The sequence below is a fragment of the Phodopus roborovskii genome, unplaced genomic scaffold (genome assembly GCF_943737965.1).
Source record: "Phodopus roborovskii unplaced genomic scaffold, PHOROB, whole genome shotgun sequence".
Classification (NCBI taxonomy): Eukaryota; Metazoa; Chordata; class Mammalia; order Rodentia; family Cricetidae; genus Phodopus; species Phodopus roborovskii.
Window position 1 is genome coordinate 3,183,526 of NW_026125052.1, and position 22,781 is coordinate 3,206,306.

The 22,781-nt window shown below is 42.9% G+C and overlaps 2 protein-coding genes across 5 annotated transcripts in view; one reads left to right on the forward strand and one right to left on the reverse strand.

Annotated features, from left to right (window-relative positions):
* Rps6kb1 (ribosomal protein S6 kinase B1) overlaps positions 1–4,523 on the reverse strand; it is a 37,409-nt gene extending 32,886 nt beyond the window's left edge. Inside the window, exon 1 of one of the 3 annotated variants that reach the window (XM_051186782.1) lies at positions 4,289–4,521. In XM_051186782.1, the coding sequence (XP_051042739.1) occupies positions 4,289–4,429 (141 nt within the window). In that variant the 5' untranslated portion in view covers positions 4,430–4,521. Of the gene's footprint in view, positions 1–3,658; positions 3,768–4,288 lie in introns of those variants that run through there. The other 2 variants (XM_051186867.1, XM_051186950.1) reach the window with 2 other exon arrangements.
* Positions 4,524–4,693: 170 nt separating this feature from the next.
* On the forward strand, positions 4,694–21,681 carry Tubd1 (tubulin delta 1). Of its 2 annotated transcripts, XM_051187083.1 has the most exons (9): positions 4,694–4,946; positions 8,197–8,403; positions 8,698–8,845; positions 9,976–10,192; positions 12,048–12,279; positions 14,334–14,498; positions 17,909–18,049; positions 19,859–20,042; positions 21,362–21,679. In XM_051187083.1, exons 2-9 carry the CDS (start codon positions 8,232–8,234, stop codon positions 21,468–21,470), a joined length of 1,368 nt encoding a protein of 455 aa, XP_051043040.1. In that variant the 5' UTR covers positions 4,694–4,946; positions 8,197–8,231; the 3' UTR covers positions 21,471–21,679. The 2 variants fall into 2 exon arrangements, with proteins under 2 accessions (XP_051043040.1, XP_051043124.1); XM_051187167.1 differs by lacking the exon at positions 17,909–18,049 and having other exon boundaries at positions 21,362–21,681.
* The last annotated feature ends 1,100 nt before the right edge of the window (positions 21,682–22,781 follow it).

A 22,781-nucleotide genomic window follows, 5' to 3' on the forward strand; every position in this document is an offset into this window, starting at 1 on the left:
TTTCTATAACTTGCTACACAGACAGGCTGTCTTGAGCTCGGAGATCCACCAACTATTAAGATTAAATGCAAATGCCACCACACCTGGCAGTAATAAACTTTTTGTTTATTACAAAAATCTGCTATCTCATTCTAAAACTTGTGTAACATCTTGGCAACTGGCAATTGTTTTAAATTTTTAACTGGCAGAAAAAGCAAAGAAGCATTCAACATTTTCATAATCTAACAAAATTCTCCAGAGGAAAACTTTGCCTTAGTTTCAAATAATTACCACAGAAATATAAACAACAAAAAGAAAAACCCTCTCATCATCAAAATACTCTTGCTCATTAGTGTGATTATCCATTACTTTACACCTTTAAGGCTTTTATTCTGTTTTTAAATTACATAGTAGCTACTCAGCTTTATCTACAAATTTAGTTTCATCATTTATTGTCTGAAGAATTAACTGCATAAATGCCTACACTAATATGGATTCACCCAGTACAAATACCTACAAAGTTGTTATCTGTGTGATCAATTATTTAAAAAAAAAACTATAGTTTGGGGCGGGAGAAGTGGCTCAGTAGTTAAGAGCAGTGGCTGGTGGGGCATTGGTGGTAGACGCCTTTAATCCCAGCACTGAGGAGGCAGAGGCAAGTGAATCTCTGTGAGTTTGAGGCCAGCCTGGTCTACAGAGTGAGTTCCAGGACAGGCTCCAAATAAAGAGAAACCCTGTCTTGAAAAACAAAAAAAAAAAAGAGCAGTGGCTGTTCGTCCAGAGTTCAATTCCCAGCAACCACATTGTGGCTCACAACCATCTGTAATGAGATCTGGTGCCCTCTTCTGGCCTGCAGGCATACAGGAAGACAGAACACTATACACAATAAAAAAAATCTTAAAAAAAAAAAAAAAATACTATAGTTCTAAAAACATGCCAGCTCTGGGTTACTTGCATTTGTTATTGAGTGGCTATGAACAGCTTGAAGGTAAATTAGAATCACTCAGAACTCAGCAATGACGGCTGCTGACAAGCTACAGTGAGTGCTACAGTTCATGAACCAACAAACTGCCCAAAAAGTCAGGGTATCTTGAGAATACTTTACATTTTATTTCATTTAGCCCTCACTTTACAAAGAAGAAAAAGTTCAGTTTACTCTAGATCCAATAGTTCATGTGTGACAAAAATATCTATATTCATTATTATTACTATTATTATTATTATTATTTTACTGAACTCAACTTGACATACAAATAGGCAAACTGCGAATGAGGCTAATAAATGCAATCAAGAATCTGCAGGGCTGAGATGGTTCTGTGGGTAAAGGAGCTGGTCACCAAGCCTGGTAACCTGAGTTCACTGCCCTGAACTCACATCCGATGGAAAGACAGAACCAACTCCCACAAGCTGTCATCTTATCCACAATGTGCACTATAGCATAATGTGAGTGAGTGACACACACAAACATAAATGTAGTAATAATTTGAAAAAGTGTCCATTCTAGAGCCAATGAAATGGCTCAGCTGCTAAAGGCCCTTGCTGCCAAGTCTGAAGACCTGAGTTTGATACTCAGATTCCCTACACGATGGGAAGAGAGAACTGACTCTCCCAAGTTGTCCTCTGACCCCCACAAGTATTATTGCACACCTTCCTCATCAAAATAAATAAATGTGGCTGGGCGGTGGTGGTGTACACCTTTAATCCCAGCAATGGGGAGGCAGAAGCATGAGGATCTATCTCAGTGAGTTCAAGGCCAGCCTGGTCTACAGAGTGAGTTCCAAGACAGCATGGGCTATTGTTACTCTGGAGAAAACCTGTCTTGAAAAACCAAACCAACCAAACAAACAAACAAACAAGTGTTGAAAGAGAGTGCAAGCCAGATTTGGAGAGTGTAAACCTACAACTCCAGCACAAAAGAAGGGCAGGAGCATCAGTATAGCTACACAATAGGCCAGTGTCAATCAAATTTATCAAACGCCAGTCTTCAGGCTTGAAACTTCTGGTAGCAAGTGCCTTTTACCCACTGGGACATCTGTCTGCTCCCAAGATACTTAAATCTATACAATATAATCTGCTGAACTGAGTCAAAAGACTCTAGTTGTGGGCAATTGTTTCTCTGGCCTATGTTACAGTTTCCTTATTATAACAGAAAGAAGTGAGACTGCTCTGACATGCCACAAATATTAAAAAGAAAGGTTTACACAACAAACTAAAACTTGTAAATTCACCATAAGAAGCATAAGATTTTCTATGGATCTAAACTGTTACCATACTGACTAAGTAGCTGACCCAACTCCATCCCAACTCTTTCCCTTTATTCACTTTGAGGTGTTAAGACCTCTCTTTCAACAGTCAATGGAGGCCTGGTGGTACACTCCACCTGTATTCTTGGCACTCAGGAACCTGATGCAGGAGAATTTTGAGTTTGAGGCCACCTGGCTACACAGTGACACATTGTATTTTTGGTTTTGTTTTGTAAAGAATGCACTAAAAAGAAACATTTCAATTCTAAAACACTCCTCTTCAAAATCCTCTTCAATTACTTCTACTATTCCTCCTAATTCCCTTTCCCTAAGGGAGTGGTCACATTTCACTCTCTTACACACTTTTCTTGTCCCAACAGTAGGCCAAACCTGGAACACCTAACTGCTCCCGAAGCACACTCAGAAAGTGAAAAGAAAAATAAACAAGGCTCAAGTACATCCCAAGAATCATAATATTGTATCCTCAAAAGACAATGAACCCATAGACTGAAAATCCCACCACTAACTAATGACAGTATTCACATAAAGCCACCCTCCTCGGCAGTTTACTCTCAGGTCCCACTGCCATATGGAACCAATATAACTGAACAGTGTATCATATTTATAATTAAAGTAATCCTGTGTTTGTTTCAAATTTAGTATTCACCACATTTGATTAAAAGGGTAAGTGGAATTCTACATTTAAAAAGTGTGTCAAAACCCACATGTTGAACTGTAATTCTGAGAGTCATTTGATTGTGAAGAGTAATACTTTGTTGGTCCACTTAATTTCACAAAGTCCTTCATACAAAGTCTTTCAATCTTTTGCCAGAAGGACACAATTTATTTACTAAAGAAGGAAAACTTCGGGTGAGAAGGGAAGGAGCCCCTATGCAAACACAGCAAATATCTAACATCAGCCATAAATCCATATTCTTATACAGATGATGGCATTAATCATCAGGAGGTTCATTACTTAGGACATCTGTCCTGAATTGGCTCTTTAGTTTGACATCTCATTTTTTTTTTTTTTTGCCCTTCAGTGTAATACAGTGTATATTTCAATAAATATTACTTTAGAAAAGGTGATATTCCGTAAGTAACAAATTACTAGGAAAGCAAAGGTAAAACATGATATGCAGTAGGAAAAAGCGATTCTAAATTTAAACTTCAACAAGGAAAGCCCTCACACCACTATTCACAAGTCTCTGTTCAAGCAATTTATTTTTGGCGAGACAAATCACAGCTGTCAACGATGTTTTTTCCCCCCACCCTACAATTACATAAATTATTCCGAAAAAAAAATATATAGACATCTTCAACTTGAGGGAAATTAACTCACAAATGCCGTGTGTCATTATGAATGGTTTTTTTTTTTTTTTCCTTTAAAATGTCACACGGAAGGGGGTTTAAAAATAAAAGGCAAACAAACAAACCCTGGAAGATGCAGCAGAGCCCCCTTGCTCCCGAAATAAAACTCCTGGTGGCTGTAACAGCAGCGGCAGTGCTACTCCCGACAGAAGTTTTCAGCTGTCACTTCTAACAGCTGAGCGCTTCCTAGGAGAGAAGCGACAGGCCAAGAAGAGAGGTGGTTGTGGGGAGTCTGAAGATTAAAGACTTGCAGTCTTACACTCCAAAGGGAAACCCTTCCGCGCCAAGCCTCACACCTGCACTTAGGGGGCACCCAGCAAGATCCGCGCCCCCACCCCCACCCCACCCCCAGCACACGCTCGCGCCACCCGGGGCCACATTCAAGACCCACAGCTCCAGACGCCGACCGCGCGCCTTGCTCCTCGGCGTTCCACAGACACATCGCTCGGGGGGCGCTGCTCTGCTCTAGGGATGAGGGCGAGACCTGCACCTGCGCGCCCCGCAGAGGCCTCACACCTAGGGCCAGGTCCACCCAGCCCGCTCCCTCGCTCGGCCGCGCCGCAGCTCCTCCCGGAGACCGCCTGCGTCCCCCCGGGTCTCCGCGCCCTAGGACACGCCAGGCTTCCTGGGCCCACGCCGCCACCCCGGCCCTGTCACCTCGCCCCCCCCCAGTCCCCCGGGACCCCGGGCCTCACCCCCTCCTCCAGTTCATCCTCAGAGCCTGCGTCCTCTGGCTGGTCCAGGTCTATGTCAAACACTCCTGCCATGTCCTCAGCTTCCCTGTCTCGGAAGTCAGGCGCTGGGTAAAAGCCGTCCCGCCTCCGTCGTCGCCTCATGGGCCCGGACCCGCCGCAGACTCCACTGCTGCTGCCGCCATCACCGGCTGCTTAAGCTCAATGCGTCTGCGCCTAGGCCCCAGACTGGCTGCTCAAGTTCAGTCTCGGAGCATGCGTACAAGGTTCCGTGAAGCCAACAGTGGGCAGCACACATGCGTAGCACTATTACCCGGAGCCGGGTACTGGCAGGAACATGCGCAGAACACCAACCGAAGCCCAGCCTGGAAAGTAGAGCATGCGCGTCACTCTATAAGGCGTTTGGCTGGACACCGAGCATGCGTACCATATCTGAAGTTGATAAATTAAATTTGAACATGCGTGATTAACCTTTCTAAATAGAAGAGGAGGAAAGGGAAAAGAAAAAACTTCATCAGCGTGCTCCGTATAAGGAGCATGCGCATTCATTGGTTCTCGGTAGTTTTTTTTAAAAAGTATTGAAAGTGAGCATGCGCATAGTAAGAGGGCTGGCTGGTCTGAAGTTTGAACCGAACTGAAACTGCGGGTCGGAGAGCTGTCAGTGAGTGTGGGGCTAATGGGGAGCCGATAGGGCAGAACAGCCAAGAGAGAGTCTTGGTTTTCTTATTTGCTAATTCAGTGGCTTTGGGAAGTTTCATAACCCTTCGGTAACTCAATTTTCTTATCTGTAAAATGAGAATAGTATTACCTACAATGCAGGTTTAGACGTTAAGTTGACAGTCTGGTTTCGCTAGCTTCTTCTCATTTCCAGGGCTACATAGACTTGATGTGAAGCATTTATGAAAAGGACTCTCTTTTTAGCCGGCATAGTGGTCCACGCCTATAATCCCTGCTTTGTGGAGGTCCGAGGGGGAAAAAAATCTCCTACTCCAACTTGTTTTAATGCTGAAACTAAACGTAAAACATTCCTTTTTTATCTTAATTGTATTTACGAGGCCAGATGCTGCTTAGTGAAAAAAGAATCAGTCATTTTCTTGAAAGACAGAAAATTAAAGTTGGGAGAATAGTGTGTTATTAAGCTAACTTCTGGTGTCCATATGGTGTGAAATGAATACAAAGAATGCCTTCAATCAGCTGGGTGGTGGTGGCACACGCCTTTAATCCCAGTATTCAGAAGGCAGAGGCAGGCAGATCTCTGTGAGTCTGAGGCCAGCCTGGTCTAAAGAGTGAGTTCCAAGACAGACTCCGAAGCTACAGAGAAACCCTGTCTCAAAAAACAAAAACAAACAAAGAAGGAATTCCTTCAGTCAACATTATATCAATTAGATAATTTATTTATGTGTGTGAGTGTACTTGCACATGTGTGTGGATGTGAGCACTTATGCAGATGCACAGGAGAAGACAGCATCCCCTTGGTTATCACTTTATTCCCTTTATCAATCACTCTTCACATATCCCTTTGAGACAGGGTCTCTCTCTCTCCCTCCCTTCCTCCCTCTCTCCCCCACCCCCATTCTCTTGCTGAACCTGGGTTTCATTTCTCAGCCAAGCTGGAAGCCATCACTAGGGATCCTTCTGTCCACACTGACTGGGATCTGGAACTACAGACCTGCATAGGACACCTGGCTTATTGTGTATGTGCTGGATCTGAGCTCTAGTCCTCATGGTTATAACCCCCTCAACCAACATTTTTGTTGGTTGTTTTGGTTTCTTTTGAAAATATACTTGGGGAAAATGTGAGTACAAATCTTTTTTTGGGAACTATTGAACTGTGCGTGAATGAATTTGAGTACAGTAAGCCCTAAATTCCCCCAAATTATATAGAGCAAGAGAATGTCTTTACATGATTAGCTTCTTAGATGGAGGCAGGATAGAGAGACAGGGAGAATTTAGGAAGATGGGAAGGTCAAGAAGAGCACACTTTACCCCAAAGTCTAGTTGAGGTCTCACCACTGAAAGTCAAGATTCCAGCACAGGCGACTGGGGAGATGGCTCAGGTGGTGAAGCACTTGCTGTGCAAGTGTGGGGATCTGAGTTTGAATCTTCACATCCCATTTTCAACCAGAGCAGTAGCACACATCTGTAATCCTGCCATTCCTATGCAAAATTGGGGAGTGGAGATAGAGAACCCTGGACTCACAGATCAACTAGCCAGATACCCTGCTGCAAACAACAAAAGAGAGACCTAGGCTCAAACCTGGCCATTCTGAAGGGATACCTCAGTAGTTAAGAGAATTTGCTATTCTTGCAGAGGATCCAGATTCAGTTCCCAGTATCCATGAAGCAGACAGACATACATGCACATTAAGAATAAATTCACACCTTCTGGTGGGTCAGCTAATGCTGTAGGAAGGGCAGAGAAATGCTCCCACGGTTCTTTGTATTTTTCTGTGTAATTGTTTCCCAATAAACACCCATTTATCATAAAATGGGTGGTGGTGCAGTGGTGGCTCATGCCTTTGATCCCAGCACTCAAGAGGCAGAGGCAGGAGGATCTCTGTGACTTTGATGCCAGCCTGGTCTACAGAGTGAGTTCCAGATCAGGACAGTGAGGCCCTGTCTCGATAGATAGATGATAGATAGATAGATAGATAGATAGATAGATGAATAAATAAGACAAAAATCACATTAATATAAGTGGTCAGTGAGGCCCTGTCTCAATAAATAAATAAGAAGACAAAAAAAATCACATAATGTAAGTGGTTGAGGCACAGACTCTTCAATGTGATTCTTTCTTGAGATGTCCACACCCCACCCTGGCGATGCACTATCCTTTTCTTAAGTGCCTCTCTGTCCATCAGCACCCTTGCTTAAATCCACTAAAATCCACTTCTTTAAAAACTTCAGTGCTGCTTGCTATGGCTGGTCCTGAAATATTCTTTGACAGCAAAGTAAAGAATCATAGATTGCCCAGCTTGGTGCTGCAGGCCCTTAATCCCAGCACTCCAGAGACAGAAACAAGCTGATCTCTGTAAATTCAAAGCAAGGCCAGCCAGGGCTCTGTCATGAGACCCTGTCGTCTCAAATATATATATGCACACACACACACACACACACACACACACACACACACTTTAGACAATCTCATGAGCAGGCCTGGACTCACATGCCTCTGCCTCCGAAATGCAAATATACATGCCTCCATGCCCAGATAAAAAGTTACTTTTCATTAGTGTACACATATATTTTTTTAAGGTTTTTGTTTTTTTGGGTTTTTGAGACATGGTTTTTCTGTGTAGTCCTGGCTATCCTAGAACTCACTCTGTTGACCAGGCTGGCCTCGAACTCAGAGATTTACCTGCCTCTGCCTCCCAAGTGCTGGGATTAAAGATGTGTGCCACCATGCCCTGTTATGAGTAGTTTCCCGCCAGCCTGGTCCCCCAGTCATGCCTGCCCCAAATAACACACAAGACATTATATTAAAGGCCAGTTAGTAGTTTCTTATTGGCTAGCTCTGTCTTAAATATTAACCCATTTCTATTAATCTAAGTATTTCTACGTGGTCTTATCATACCAGAGAGAGGGGCTGGCGTTCTCTCTCTGTCCTCCATCTTGACTCTACTACTTCCTCTCTCCTCCTAGTCCCTAGTCCCACCTATCTTGCTTTCCTAATGGCCAACAGTGCTTTATTCATTAACCAATAAGAGAATCATCCCCTAGGACTGGAATTACAGGGAGTAGTGTAGGTGCTGAGACCCAAAGCTGGGTCTTGTGCAAGAGGAACAAGTGCTTTAACCATTGAGCCGTCTCTCCAGCCCCTTATGTCTATATAATGAACACATGGCAAATTGTTTGCTCTTGTTAGTAATGTGGTGGTTTCTCATGTTTGTGTCTTTTTTTTTTTTAAACAGGTTATCCATTCCCTAAGCCTAGCTTGTGGCTTAGCATGTCCATAGTAACGGTGCAACTTGGGCAGTGTGGCAACCAGATTGGCTTTGAAGTTTTTGATGCTTTATTTAGAGACTCACACTGTTCCCAGGGACTCTGCTCTAAGAGAGAAAATGAGGCATATCAAGCATCTTGCAAAGAAAGATTTTTCAGAGAGGAAGAAAATGGAGGTAGGTGTGGTCAACAATCCTCTCCTTCCTCTCATGTGAGCATCTTCAAAGTATCTAAGCCTGTTGCTTCCATCTCACTAGGAAGGTCATTTACTTTTCTTTCCCCACCCCATGCTGGGATTTGAACCCAAGACCTCAGTAGGCTATGCAAGTACGCTACCCCCAGCCCATGAATTAAAACAAAAACTTAAAGGACTGAATCTAGGGCTGGCAATATGGCTCAGGGACTTAGAAATTTATGCTACGTGGAACTGACATAAAATATATGATTTGTTTTTCTTTCCCCTAATCTAGTTCCAGTTGCCCGGGCTGTTCTTGTTGACATGGAACCTAAAGTTATCAATCAAACGCTGTCAAAAGCTGGCCAGTCTGGCCGGTGGAAATACGGTCAGCACTCATGCTTTTGTCAGAAACAAGGGTCTGGGAACAACTGGGCATATGGGTAAGAACAATTCCTCTTGACTTTCAGTGGATTTAAAGCTATGTGGTTAAGTACTCATACTGTTATAATTGTATATTTGAAACAACGAGCTCAAAATCTCAAAATCTTGAAAGTGTTGTGTTAAAGTTTAGAATTTGGAGTCTGGTGTGGTGGCACAGGTCTTTCATTCCAGCACTGAGGAGGTAGAGGCAGGCAGAACTCTGAATTCAAGCCAGTGAGATCTACATAGTGAGTTCCAGGCTATCATACTCAGTGTTTTGTTGCTGTGAAGAGACACCCTGACCAGAGCAACTCTGATAAAAGAAAGCATTTAATTGGGCTTGCTTACCGTTTCAGAGGTTTAGTTCTCTATTATCATGGTAGGGAGCATGAGAGCAAGCAGGTAGATATATGGTGTTGGAGAAGTAGCTGAGAATTCTACATCTCCATCCACAGGTATCAGGAAGATAGAGACATAGGGCCTTGCTTGGGCTTTTGAAATCCCAAAGCCCACCTAAAGACACACTTCCTCCAACAAGGCCACACCTCCTAATCCTACTCAAGCAGCCAGCACCACTCTCTGATGATCAATCATTCCAATCTATGAGCCTGTGGTGGCCATTCTTATTCAAACCACCACACAGGCCATCCAAGGCTACCTAGTCAGATCTTGCCTCAAAAAAGACTAAAATAAAATTAAGAATTTGGGTCAGGGAGGTGGTTCAGGGTAGAGCCAAACCTGATGAACTCAGATCAGTTCCCAGAACCCACATGGTGTAAGGAGAGACCTGACTCCTGATGTTCACACGTGCCATGGCACGTGCATGCCCTTCCGTAAATATGAAATAAAAAATTACAATTTAGAGTGTGTCAGGCCTGGTGATGCAAGCCTGCAATATGAATATATGTATATATGAATGTGTGTGTGTGTATTCCTAGATCCTGTAAATTTATTTTTCTAGCCATACTATTTACCTGTTAAATATATTTAACTGTTTAACTGTCTCTATTAAGTGTTGTACCTATACTTACATGAGCCACTCCCATAACTTTGAAATAGAACTCTGTCTCCTAAATGTCCTTCCCCTTTGTACCACATCCCTCTGGTTAAACTGACAGGTGCCATGTTTGTTTCTTCTGCCATGGCATAGTTACTCTGTGCATGGACCAAAGCATGAAGAATCTATAATGAACTTAATCCAAAAGGAGGTGGAAAAATGTGACTCTTTAAGTGGATTTTTCATCATAATGAGTATGGCTGGGGGAACAGGATCCGGGCTGGGAGCCTTCATTACACAGAAGTTACAAGATCAGTACTCCAGTTCATTGAAAATGAATCAGATTATATGGCCTTATGGAACTGGTGAGGTATGAACATGTTAATTAAAAGTTATGTATGTATTTTATGAGTGCCTTGCTTGTTTGTATGTATATATACGCATGCATGTCTAGTTTTCAAGGAAGCTGGAAGACAGCATAAGATTTCTGGTACTGGAGTCATAAGGTTGTGAGCCATGATGTAGGTGCTGGGAACCAAACCCAGGCCCTTTGGAAGGCCAGCCAGTGCTCTTAACCACTGAGCCATCTCTCACAGTCCCTAATCAAGTTTTATGTTGAATATTCTTTTTTCTTTTTTAAAATCAATTCAGGCACAAGTAGGAGTCTGGTATGGCCACATGCCATTTCTCTTTGGTAAATAATCAATAGTAGAATAATTAGATCATAGTATGGTTTCTTTCTTTTTTAATTATATTTTTTATTTTATGTATATAACTGTTTGCCTGAATGTATGTCTATGCATCATGTGATGTCAGATGCTGTGAGCTGCCATGTGCATGCTGAGAATCAAATCTTGGTCCTCTGGAGGAGAATCCAGTGCTTTTGACCACTCTCCAGTCCCTATATTCTTCATTATTAAAGTGAACAGGAATAAATAATGAATCTCACTTTTTTGGGAATGTTGAGTTCAGGATTGAGTGTGATATTTATATTAATAATTCATTTAATTTTGGTTACATTTTTCCAAATACATGAAGTATATATGTTATGATTTTTTGAGACAGTTTTGCTATGCAGTCCAGACTGAACTCCAACTCAAGACCCATCCACCCAATCCAGCAACAGCCAAGTGCTACCATATATAGCTGAGGTGTCTTTTTAAAAAAAATTAAGCCAGTCATGATGGCGCACACCTTTAATCACAGTTCTCAGGAGGACGAGACAGATGGATCTCTGTGAGTTTAAGGCTAGTCTGGCCTACATATAAAGCTCCAGGACAGCCATGACTACATAACAGAGTCCTTGTCTCAAAGAAAAAAAAAAAAAAAAAAACTTTCAAAGATGATGGCCAGGAATGTGTCTCATTAGAGCATGGGCTCAGATTTTTAAAGTCCTGGGTTCTGTCCCCAGTACCAGGAGGCAATAAGAATAACAAGGGCAGTAATGATGAGTGCCTTTAATCCCAGCACTGGGGAGGCAGAAGCAGGCAGATCTCTGAGTGTGAGGCTAGCCTGATCTACAAAGTAAGTTCCAGGACAGCAAGAACTAAACAGAGAAAGTTTGTCTTGAATCCCTGCCCCACCAAGAAAAAAAAAATAACAACAAGGAATTTCAAAGATGATCGCACATCTCTCAGAGCCTGTTTTGGGTTGGTCTTTCAGGTTCTGCAGAGAGGGACCTTGACCTCATGTTGGGTCCATGGTTTTGTGACTAGGCTTCAAACAATCTTACTTTCTACTGAGAAGAATTTTTTGCTTGTTTTTCAGTTTTCTTTGTGTGTGTGTTTTGTTGTTTGTTTGTTTGTTTTGGTTTTCTGTCCAGGAACTAGCTCTGTAGACCAAGCTAGCCTCAAACTCACAGAGATCATCTGCCTCTGCCTCTGCTCTGGAGTGCTGGGATTAAAAGCATGCACCGCCACTGCCTGGCAGAAAGAAAGTTTTATGTTTACCAGTTTCCTAATAGAAAAATCAAACGTAGGAAATTATTCAGAAAAGAAATGTTGTAGCAGTGACTTACTGTATTTGTTTCCATTTTTGTTTTGAGACTGTGTAGCCTGGCTGTCCTGAAACTCAGTGTGTAGGCTGGGCTGTTCTCAAACTCAGAGATCTACCTTCCTCTGCCTCCCAAGTGCTGGGTCCTAAGGTGTGTGCCACCACTCACAGCTGGAATCTCCACTCTTCACCACTCGCCTCTTCTTTCTCATCTTTGACCCTTTTCTCTCCAGGTTATCGTGCAGAACTACAACTCCATCTTGACTCTCTCTCACTTGTACCGGTCTTCAGATGCCCTTCTCATTCATGAAAATGATGCTGTCCACAAGATCTGTGCCAAACGGATGAACATCAAACAGATCTCCTTCAGAGATTTAAATCAAGTTCTTGCCCATCAGCTGGGGAGTGTGTTCCAGCCTACATACTCCGAGGATGTCTCGTTCCACTACCGCAGGGACCCACTAGGTACTGAGCCCTCTATTATTTGTAGTAAATACTTATGCTCTGAAAGCCCCGAAGCTATTTTCATTGTCTCCTCCCCTTTACCTGGAGATGCAGCCAAGATATATCCCAAATCTGCCTTAGACCCACCTTCGTCTCTGAACTGTCACTGCAGATCTCAAGAAGTAACTAAATTTCTCAAAACTATGCAACGTGAGTTTCTAATCAGTGGTTCTCAACCTGTGGGTCAAGATCACTTTGGAGGTCGAATGACCTTTTTACAGGGATCACCTAAGACCATCAGAAAACACAGATATTTACATTACCATTCATAACGATAGCAAAAATATGGTTATAATGTAGCAACACAAATAACTTTATATTTGGGGGTCACCACAACATGAGGAACTGTATTAACGAGTCTCAGCACCAGGAAGGTTGAGGACCACTGAGCTAGATGCTCCCCACTAACTATACCATTTGTGGAGCCACTGTGCCCCCAGGACCTAAAACAGTGCAAGGCAAATAGTGAGCACTTGATAAAATAGTCATTGGGTGATGATGCGCATGTTTTGTACAGCTGGGGATAGAGGCTAAGGTATTATACACACAGAGCAAGTGGTATAGCACTGAGCTACCCGCAACAGATAAAAGGTATGTAGATCCGAGAGTCACAGAGATAATAGGGTTGGGCTGGAGAGGTGGCTTAGTGGTTAAGAGCACTTGTTGTTCTTGCAAGGGACCCAGGTTCTGTTCCCAGCACCTCTAGTGGTTCACAACCATCCATAACTCCAGATCATGAAGATCTGGCCCCTTCTAACCCCTAGGGGCACTAGGCACGCACATAGTGCACATACATACATGCAGGCAAAATATCCATATATAGGATATAAAATAAGTAAATCTTAAAAAAAAAAAAAAGTTGGGAGGCAGAGGCAGGAAGATGTCTGTGAGTTCAAGGCCAGTCTGGTCTACAGAGTGAGTACCAGGACAGGTTCCAAAGCTACAGAGAAACCCTGTCTGGAAAAACCAAAAAAAAAATAATAATAATAATAATAATACTAATAATAATAATGGATGTGGGTTTGTGATGTAATGTGAATTGGCATTATGTTTAAGGATTGAAAACTCAGAAGAGGAAAAAAAAAGAAAGAAAGAAAAGGAAACTCAGAAGCGTGTTTGCTGCCCCTGCTGATAGAGTTCTCTGACCTATCCTATTGTTTTGTTTGGATAAAGCTCCCTTGCTACTTTGTAGTAATGAAGGAAGTGGGGGGAGCAGGAAGATGAGGATGTGGAGAAAGGCAATTCAGAGAGACTGCAGGCTGCCATGTGTGTCATGTCCTCTAGTGCTATATAGGAAAAGTGGAGAATAGGGCTGGCCCAAGACTGGGAGTTTGCCAGGAAGAGGAAGACAGAGTGTCTGAGAAGGGAGGACGTTAGTGGATAAGGGTCTCAATCAGGTCTAAGGATTGCTAGGCTGAGGTAGTCAGAGAGCTGGCAGAGAGGCCCAGTGAGGCGACTTCACAGAGCGCACTTGCCTCTCGAGTGCTGGAATTAAGGGTGTACACAATATGCCTGGACATCTGTTTCTTTTTTAGCCAGCCTTACAATGTAAGCTGTTGGACTAGACTGGAACTCGTGGACAGTCCTCCTGCCCCTGCTTCCTAAATGCTGGGATCACAGGTATGAGACCATACCCATCATAAATATGCTTTTTCAGCCATGTTAAAATGAAGCAAAGATCCTATCCCAGCACTCCAGAAACAGAGGCAGATGGATCTCTGTGAGTTCAAGACCAGCCTGGTCTACAGAGAGTTCCAGATCAGTCAGGACTACATAATGAGACCCTGTGTCGATAATAATAATAATAATAAGAAGAAGAACAAGAAGAAGAAGAAATGTAGTCTGTATCAGACACTGTCTGAAAATTCACTATTTTATTATTTAAGCAGTTCTGGAGATGTAGAAAACATATTTGACTCAGAATATCAAGTTACAGTTGTGTAAAAGTAATGCACAATTGTGGATGAAGTAAATTTAGTTCACATTTCATTTTGGGTTTTTTTTTCCCCTTACAGGAGACTTAATGGAGCATTTAGTTCCCCACCCTGAATTTAAAATGCTGGGTGTCCGTAACATTCCACAGATGTCTGAGAACTCTCTGGCATACAGCACGTTCACCTGGCCTGGCCTCCTTAAGCATTTAAGACAGATGCTTATTTCCGGTGCAAAAATGGAAGAAGGTAACAGGATATTTTAAAAATAGACAACCCACATACAGGGAAGGCGCCTGTCGGGGAGCCCTGAATATAAACTGGCTCAGGCTGGTTGAAATAAAGGCCCCTTCTTCTAGTCAAGGAGCCTCCTTCAGAGGCTCGCTGGACATTACAGAGGGCTTCTTGATGGCTTTACAGTTTCATTTCAAAAGGATATTTAAGGCAAGTGTCCTTAAATATTTCAAACCTTTATTTTATTTTAATCAAAGTAATATATGAATGTAGCTTTAAAGACCAAGTAGTTAGGGGCAGGGGCTATAGCTCATTTGAAAGAGGGCTTGCCTAACATGTTAAGTAAGACCCCATGTTCAGTCCTCAGCCCCACAAAAATCAGGAAGATCAGGAATTCAAGGCCCAACTCAACTCCATAGCAAGTTTCAGGTCAGCCTAGGGTATATTAGACCTTGCCTCAAAAGAAAAAAAAACCATGTACCAGTGAGATAGCTCTGTGGGTAAAGGTGTTTGTGTCCAAGCTGATAACCTGAATTTAATTCCTGGAACCTGCATGGTGGAAAGAAAGAACCAACTCATACAAGTTATTCTCAGACCTCCACACATGCACTATGACACACATGAGCACATGTACATGCACTAACACGCATGTACGCACACATACACACACAAGCAAGCAAGGAAGTAAATTAATTAAAATGTTTTTAAAAATTAAGTAATAATTGGATGGTGGTAGTTCATACCTTTAGTCCCAGCACTCTGTATGAAGAAGCAGGTGGTTCTCTGTGAATTCAAGGCCATCCTGGGATTAAAGGCATGCACCACCACCGCCCGGCATATCTTCACTTTAACTATGGTCTTAGAGACAAAACTTGAAAGAGTGGTTCCTTGACAAGGGGTAACACTGACAAGTAATATCGCCACAAGCTAGTAAACTGCTTAATACACCAAGAAATTCAGATAACATTGTATATACTTCACAAAGCTCCTGTTTAAAGAGAAGGGAAACACCCTTTAAAAGGGCTTGGCAGATCTCTGTCTCAAGCCAAAACAAACAAACAAAATCAGGCTGGTGCTATTCTCCGTGATTAAAGTGCTTGCTATACAGAGTCACGAGAGCTGAGTTTAGACTCCATGTAATGAGCTGGCTCTCCTACTCCTGTCTCTAACCCCAGCTCTGAGAGGAGCAGAGACCCAGAGACCGCAGAACTGCTGGGTCTTTCTCCTGCCTGGGGGAATAGGCTGAGAGTGGCGGAGGGGGCACCAGATGTCCCCTCTCTGGCCTTCCCTCAAATGTGCACCTGTGCATACACCGACATACACTACATACTACATACATCACACGAAAAACTTCCCTGCCCCTGTAGTATGTCTGCTGTGTTGATGAGAGGCCTCACAAGAGGAGCCCAGAGGAGGCTCAGGCTCAGAGGGCTCAGGCTGTAGGTTGGTGCTGGAGCACTTAATGAAGCAGCCACAAGGCCTTGGGTTCAAATCGCTGTCCAGCACCGGTCTTCTCAGAGTTGGGGAATAAGTAGAGCTTCCACACAGCGGCTCAGTTTCCCAGAAGATCCTCACTGTGGTTGTGCACAGAGTCACTGAAGCTGGCCTCAATGGCTTAGCTTTTTCAGAGCAGAAACCCCCCCCTGCTCCCTCTGCTCTTAGAAATGTCTGTCTTGTTCCCAGGACTTCTGCAACAATAGAGCAGAGTTGCAATTTTCCTGGTTGCTAGTCAGTACAGTGATGCTGTCTTTACATCTGTTGCTTTTCTTCCTGTTAAGATATCCTTTATCTTAATGGGAGAGGAAGAGAGGCAGTACAGCAGTGTTTGTGTGGCCCCTTGTGTTAACTATAAATCACTGGAAGTTAGTAGCAAGTTTTATAGAAAAATGTGAAATAATGACAGGTAGATATCCCTCCCTGTTTTGGCTTGTTCTAGCAATACCTGCTAATATCTCATGAAGCACAGTATTTTTCAAGGGAGGGTGAGGCACCCTACACCAAGCTCTCTTGGGTCAATAATGTGCAGTTTGCTTAGTCATTTTCCAAAATGGAACTCTAGGGTGTCTATGTTTATTTTGTTGTTGTTGTTTTGTTTTCTCAGTTTGTTATAAATAGAGTTTAAGCATACAAAATTTTGGGTGGGGAGCTGGAGAGATGGCTCAGCAGTTGAGAGCTCTGACTGCTCTTCCAGAGGACCTAGGTTCAATTCCCAGTACCCACATGGCAACTGTCTGTAACTCCAAGATCTTACATAGACATACATGCAGGCAAAAAACCAAAAACAGAAACAATGTACATAGAATAAATATACATAAAATAAGAATAAATAGCTGGGCATTGGTAGTGCACACCTTTAGTCTCAACACTAAGGAGGTAGAAGCAAGCAGATCCCTGTGAGTTCAAGGCCAGCCTGGTCTACAGAATGAGTTCCAGGACAGTCTCCAAAACAATACAAAGAAACCCTGTCTCAAAAAACAATAAATAAATAAATATTTTTAAAATATTTTTGAAGTGCAGAGATTGAATTTAGAGTTTACATATACTAGGCTAGTGTACAACCATTGAGCTACATAGCCAGCCCTGAATGTTTCCCATTTTTGAATATATGACTAAGGATTTGGGTAAAGATATTTGTGGCACAAACTGAGGTGAGGGATCTAGTTATGTAACTGTTCATGCTATCAGATCGATCTGTATAAAGATTGGCCCCATTTTTATCCCAGCAGCAGACCGACAGGCAGATGAAAGATTGAAGGAAGAGAGAGTAAAACTGCCAGATGTGGCGGCGCACGCCTTTCGTCCCAGCACTCGGGAGGCAGAGGCAGGCAGATCTCTGTGAGTCTGAGGCCAGCCTGGTCTACATAGCAAATTCTAGGATAGCCGGGGCCATTTAATAGTAGACCCTGGGGAGAAAGTGGGGAGGGAGGCAGAGAGACACAACAGAGCTGTACAGACAGAGACAGAGTGAGGTCACAGTGTCGTTGAATACCTAGCTTCAAAGCTAAACAGGATTGTGCATGCTTGTAATTTCAGCATGAGGCAGGAGGACTGTGAGTTCGAGGCTACCCTAGGGCTACACAATTAGACTCCATCAAAAAAGAATGAACATGGTGGCTAATGTCTATAACCCCCACAACCTTGGCACTTCAGAGAACAAAGCAGAAGTTCCAGACCAGCCTGGGATACATTGTGAGCTCTAGGCTACAGAGTGTGAAACTGCCTCAAAACAAACAAGCAACCAGACATAGACCTCAATGTGGGGTGGATTACCCAAGGGCCTTAAACTCCTGACTGCCAGTTCTCCTGCATTACCTCCCAAGTGCTGGGATTTTAGGCACCTGCTGCCACACCCATCCTAAACGTCTACATTTTTCTCATGTTGTTCAAAGCCACTTATAAACTCTCTAGCTTCTCTTTTGTGCTAGGTATCGACTGGCAGGTGCGGCCTCCTTTCTCAGGCCTTCCACCTCTTGGCAAAATGTCTGTCCACAAGGATCTTCATTTTAACACTTCTATTGCTAACTTGGTCATTCTCCGTGGGAAAGACGTGCAGACTGCAGATGTGGGTAAGCATAAATGCAGGTAAAAGTTGAGGCATGTATTTTGGAACATGTGGGTGTTTTAAAAACAACTTCCATGGGCCAGGCGGTGATGGTGCACGCCTTTAGTCCCAGCACTCGGGAGGCAGAGGCAGGCAGATGTCTGTGAGTTTGAGACCAGCCTGGTCTACAAGAGTAGTTCTAGGACAGGCTCCAAAGCCACAGAGAAACCCTGTCTCGAAACCCCCACCAAAAAAAAAAAAAAAAAAAAAAACAAAAAAAAACCCAACTTCTGGGATGGTGCAGTGGGAAGAGGCACTTACCTCATAAGCCAGACAAACCTGAATTTGGAACTCTTGTAAAGATGGATAAGGTAATTGACCCCACAGAGATGTCCTCCAACCTCCATACAAACTAAATGCAAACTTCAAAAATTTTAGCTAGGCATTTAATTGCCTTTTTTATTTTCATTTATTTATTTATTTTGAGTTTTTGAGACAGGGTTTCTCTGTGTAGATTTGGAGCCTGTCCTGGAACTCACTGTGTAAACCAGGCTGGCCTTGAACTCACAGAGATCCACCTGCCTCTGCCTCCTCAGTGCTGAGATTAAAAGTGTGTCATTCCTGTAGTCCCCAAACTTGCTATGAAGCTATGGCTGGCTTTGAACTCCTGATTCTGCTGCCTCTACTTTCCAAGTGCTAGGATTATATGTACCAGTGAACCCCAAGGACTACACTGCCCAGTGATGGGATCACACCTACCACACCCAACTTCCTTGACTTGGTCTCTGGGATGGAACTCAGGTACTCATGCAGACTGAGCCACATCCTGTCACCTTAGGAAGAGAGTGTGTATTTGTGCATGCGTCTGTCTGTCTGTCTGTGTTGGGGTGCATATATCCTGAATGTGTGTGGAGGTAAGAAACAATTTCATGGTTCTCTGTCCGCCCTGTAGGGCTCTGCCTGCACCATCCTCTTACTCTCCTGAGGACATCATTCTGCTAATCCCTGTACTTAAGCAAAGCCACTCTGCTTCCTGCTGGCTCGTTCTGAAATTCTTTTCTTCCACAGAACCAAGGATCCACTTTACCTAGGGGTCTCCTTAGATTGAGCCCATGACAAATCCAAGCCCATGGAGTTAAGACATGCTTTTACTGTAAACAGTGTTTATAGTCTGGTTTATGAGGTTCACATCTGAGAAACACGCCTAAGGACAGACAGAGGCACTTAGGCCCCAAGCGTGCTTCATTGCTAGTTTAACATTCATATTGGAGATAGATCTTTGCAGACAATCTTCACAGCAAACTTTGTAAATTGTACTATGATTCTTAATTTTTTATGTGTATGTTTTGCTTGCATGTATTTCTATGTGTCACATGCATGCATGGTGCCCAGAGATGCCAGAAGAGGGTTCAGAGCCCCTGGGACTGGAGTTACAGGCAGTTGTTAACGCCTTTGTGGGTGTTGGAAGAGCAGCCAGTGCTCTCATCTTAAGCACTGGACTATCCTTCCAGCCCAGAGACTTCAACTGGAATCTAGAGTGAGGACTCTTTGCCTTCTCTCCCCTTAATTTTCCTTGTCTTTCTATCCTTCCTTCAGAATTAAGAGCTGTTTTCTTCTTTTTAAACATCTGTGTGTATGTGTTTGTATACTTATGTGCTTGACATAGCATGCATGCGTGTGCCATGGCACACATGGAGGTCAGAGACTACTTGCAGGAGTGTCTCTCCTTCGGACATGTGGGTCCCAGGAATTGAACTCAGGTTATCAGGCTTGGCAGCACATCCTCACATGTGTAGAAAGGACTTTGCTCATGTGTATGGTGCTCTAATTCTAGAGGGATTTAAAGACCCAGCTCTCTACACTTCCTGGTTGGAGCCTGTTCATGCTTTTAGCATGTGGAAAACCCAGAGAGCCTTTGACAAGTATGAGAAGTCTGCAGCACTGGTCAGCAATAGCCAGCTCTTAGTAAAGCCACTTGACATGATCGTGGGCAAGGCATGGAATATGTTTGCATCCAAGTAAGTAAAAGAGAGGTCTCCAGACTTGCTCACCTCAGCCAGACAATGCTGAGATAAGGCATGAGGTGTGCTGTGGAGCTAGCTTGTGTGCCACCATGTAGCTGTGAGGCCTTGGGCATATGACTTACAGGTTGTCCCTCATCCTGGCAGCAAGGATCCAATGAGGTAGTATAGTGCAAAATGCCTACTACACCATTTGGCTAGCAAAGTGCTCAGTAATTGTTCTGTGCTGTTACTTTTATTATATGTGTATGGGTATTTTGCCTATGTGTATGTCTGTGTACCATCAGCATGCCTAGAGCTCTTGGAGTCCAGAAGAAAGTGTTGGACCACCTGGGACTAGAGTTACAGATGGTTGTGAGTCTTTGTGTAGGCACTGGGAATAGAACTTGGGTCTTCTAGAAGAACACCCAGTGCTCTTAACCACTAAGCTATCTCTGCAGCTCGGCTCCTATATTACTATTAATATATAGGACTTGTTGTTTACCAAATGAATAGTTTCTAGGCAAGATTCAAAATTTCATAATAAGATAGTTTCTTTTAAAAAAAAGATCCCTGGGACTAGAGATGGATGTTGCTTGGGAGAAGAGCACTTGCCCAGCATGTGTGAGGACCTGTGTTCTGTCCCAAGCACTGGTAAGAGACCAGAAAAAGTCCTGGGGAGTGGAGAGGACTATGGTCCTCCTCAGTAATAGCAATGTATTCAAGGGAAGCCTTAGTGGGTTCTTGGCCTCTTCCCACAGACAGAATACAATTCCCCAGATGACTGAACAGGGTTAGGATTCCCCAGGCCCAATCACCCTGCCCAGGCTGGTCCACAGTCTTGTCTCCTCCTCACCTGGATTCCAAGTCCTCTTTTGGTCCAAGCTCTCTTACTGTTGCTATGACATCAGTTTATCTTGTGTCTGTACTCAGTATTCTTCTGGGAGCTGGGTTTCTTCTGACCCAGAACATTTGGGTGGGAAGAGTCTGAGAAAACACCAAGGCAGAACCCTAGATTAATTTCTAATGTCAAACCTTAAGTGGATCTTCTTTTTATAGTAGATGTAGAGGCAATTACCTCCTGTTAGTGTATTGAGCCCATTTGCCAGGACTGCAGAGTCAGATGTGGCGCCTTCCCCTGCACCCTCTTGGACAGTAAAGGCACAGGGACTGTGACGAGAAGCTGGAAGTTTCCTAATGTTAATTAACGATTTTGAGTAAGGTCCCTAAGAGCTTCTGTGAGCTTTGAATGCTCACAAGCCAGGAAAGTTCTATTTATTGTTTAAGCTTCTCCTTTGCCTGGATTTGTTGATTTGACTGTTTCTGCTTTTTCTCAGAGCCTACATTCATCAGTACACAAAATTTGGAATGGAGGAAGAAGACTTTTTGGACAGTTTTACATTGCTAGAACAAGTTGTTGCCAGTTACGGTAGCCTCGGACCCTAAACTAAGAGGAAAAATACTGCACAGGACTTTCAGACTAAAATATTTTCAAAATTGAGCCATGCACAGTGGAGGTTACGTGAGATCCCAGCATCTTGTGAGTAGAAACAAGAGAATCAGGAAATCAAGGTCATCCTTGGCTACATCAAGAGATCCGATGCATGAGACCCTGTGTCAGAACAGATAAATACAAATTCCTGCTATAAAGTTTAGTCTGTTAAAGTAATAAAATAGAATGCTGAATTTGGTAAACGGTTGCTGAGTCTTTTTTCCTGTTGCCAAAAGAAAACTGCTTTTCCCCAAATCATGTCTTTCAAGTATTTTAAATATGACTATTTATAAATGTCTCATTTGGAGGAATTGTTTAAATTCTTTTTCCTAATTTTCTTTCTTTGGGATAGATTTTTTCAACAAGTAATTTATAGTAATGACTGTGTTGATTCCAATTTGGAATATAGTATCTGTAGTAGAGTATCCATTTGGTCTTATTGAAGCCAACACAGAACCTCATGTATTTTCTTCAGTGATAAAATACTTATGTAAGAGTATGTTTTCCTGCCGACCTGGTCCCAGAGCCACGCCAGCCCCAAATAATATACAGAGACGCTGTATTAGATAAAATGCTGTTGACCTGTTACTAGCATTTCTTATTAGCTAGCTCTGTCTTAAATATTAACCCATTTCTATTAATCTAAGTATTTCCACACGGTCTTATCTTACCAGAGAGAGAGCATGGTATTCTACCCTGTTACTCCTACATCTTGAAACTCCTCCCTACTTCTTCCTCTCTCCTCCTTGTCTCCTAGTCCTGCCAATCTTGCTTTCCTATTGGCCAACAGTGCTTTATTCATTAACCAATAAGAGAAATATATTTACAGAATGACATCTCCCATCATCTACTCTTTTCTGTCTAAAATAAAAAGAAGGGTTTTAACCTTAGCATACTAAATATATATAACAAAATACTTATCAAATAAAAACCACAGTTAACAATATTTAGTCCATAAACATTTAGTAAGATTTAAAGAAATATTCCATCATCTATCCTATCTTTGTGAATCTAAAGTCCTACATGTAACTTATCTTTAATCCTAACTAAGGAAAACTATAACCATAACTATCTGTCTTCAACTCCATCAAAGACTACAGAAGGATAATACATAAACTCTAGAAATGACAGAGAGAACTCACTGCCTGTTCAGTCACCCAAAGTTCTTCTGTAATGTTCCATCTTCAGCCTATAGGCCATAGTGTGTCTGGCAGTCTCCTCAGCAAAGCAGGAAACTTTAAACTGTCCACCTGTATTGGCAGTTT

Coding starts and splice junctions, on each gene's coding strand:
- Tubd1 (XM_051187083.1), top strand. CDS start 8,232: ATGTCCATAGTAACGGTGCAACTTGGGCAGTGTGGCAACCAGATTGGC. Junction 8,846..9,975: donor GGGAACAACTGGGCATATGG/GTAAGAACAATT, acceptor GCCATGGCATAG/TTACTCTGTGCATGGACCAA. Junction 10,193..12,047: donor GGCCTTATGGAACTGGTGAG/GTATGAACATGT, acceptor TTTTCTCTCCAG/GTTATCGTGCAGAACTACAA.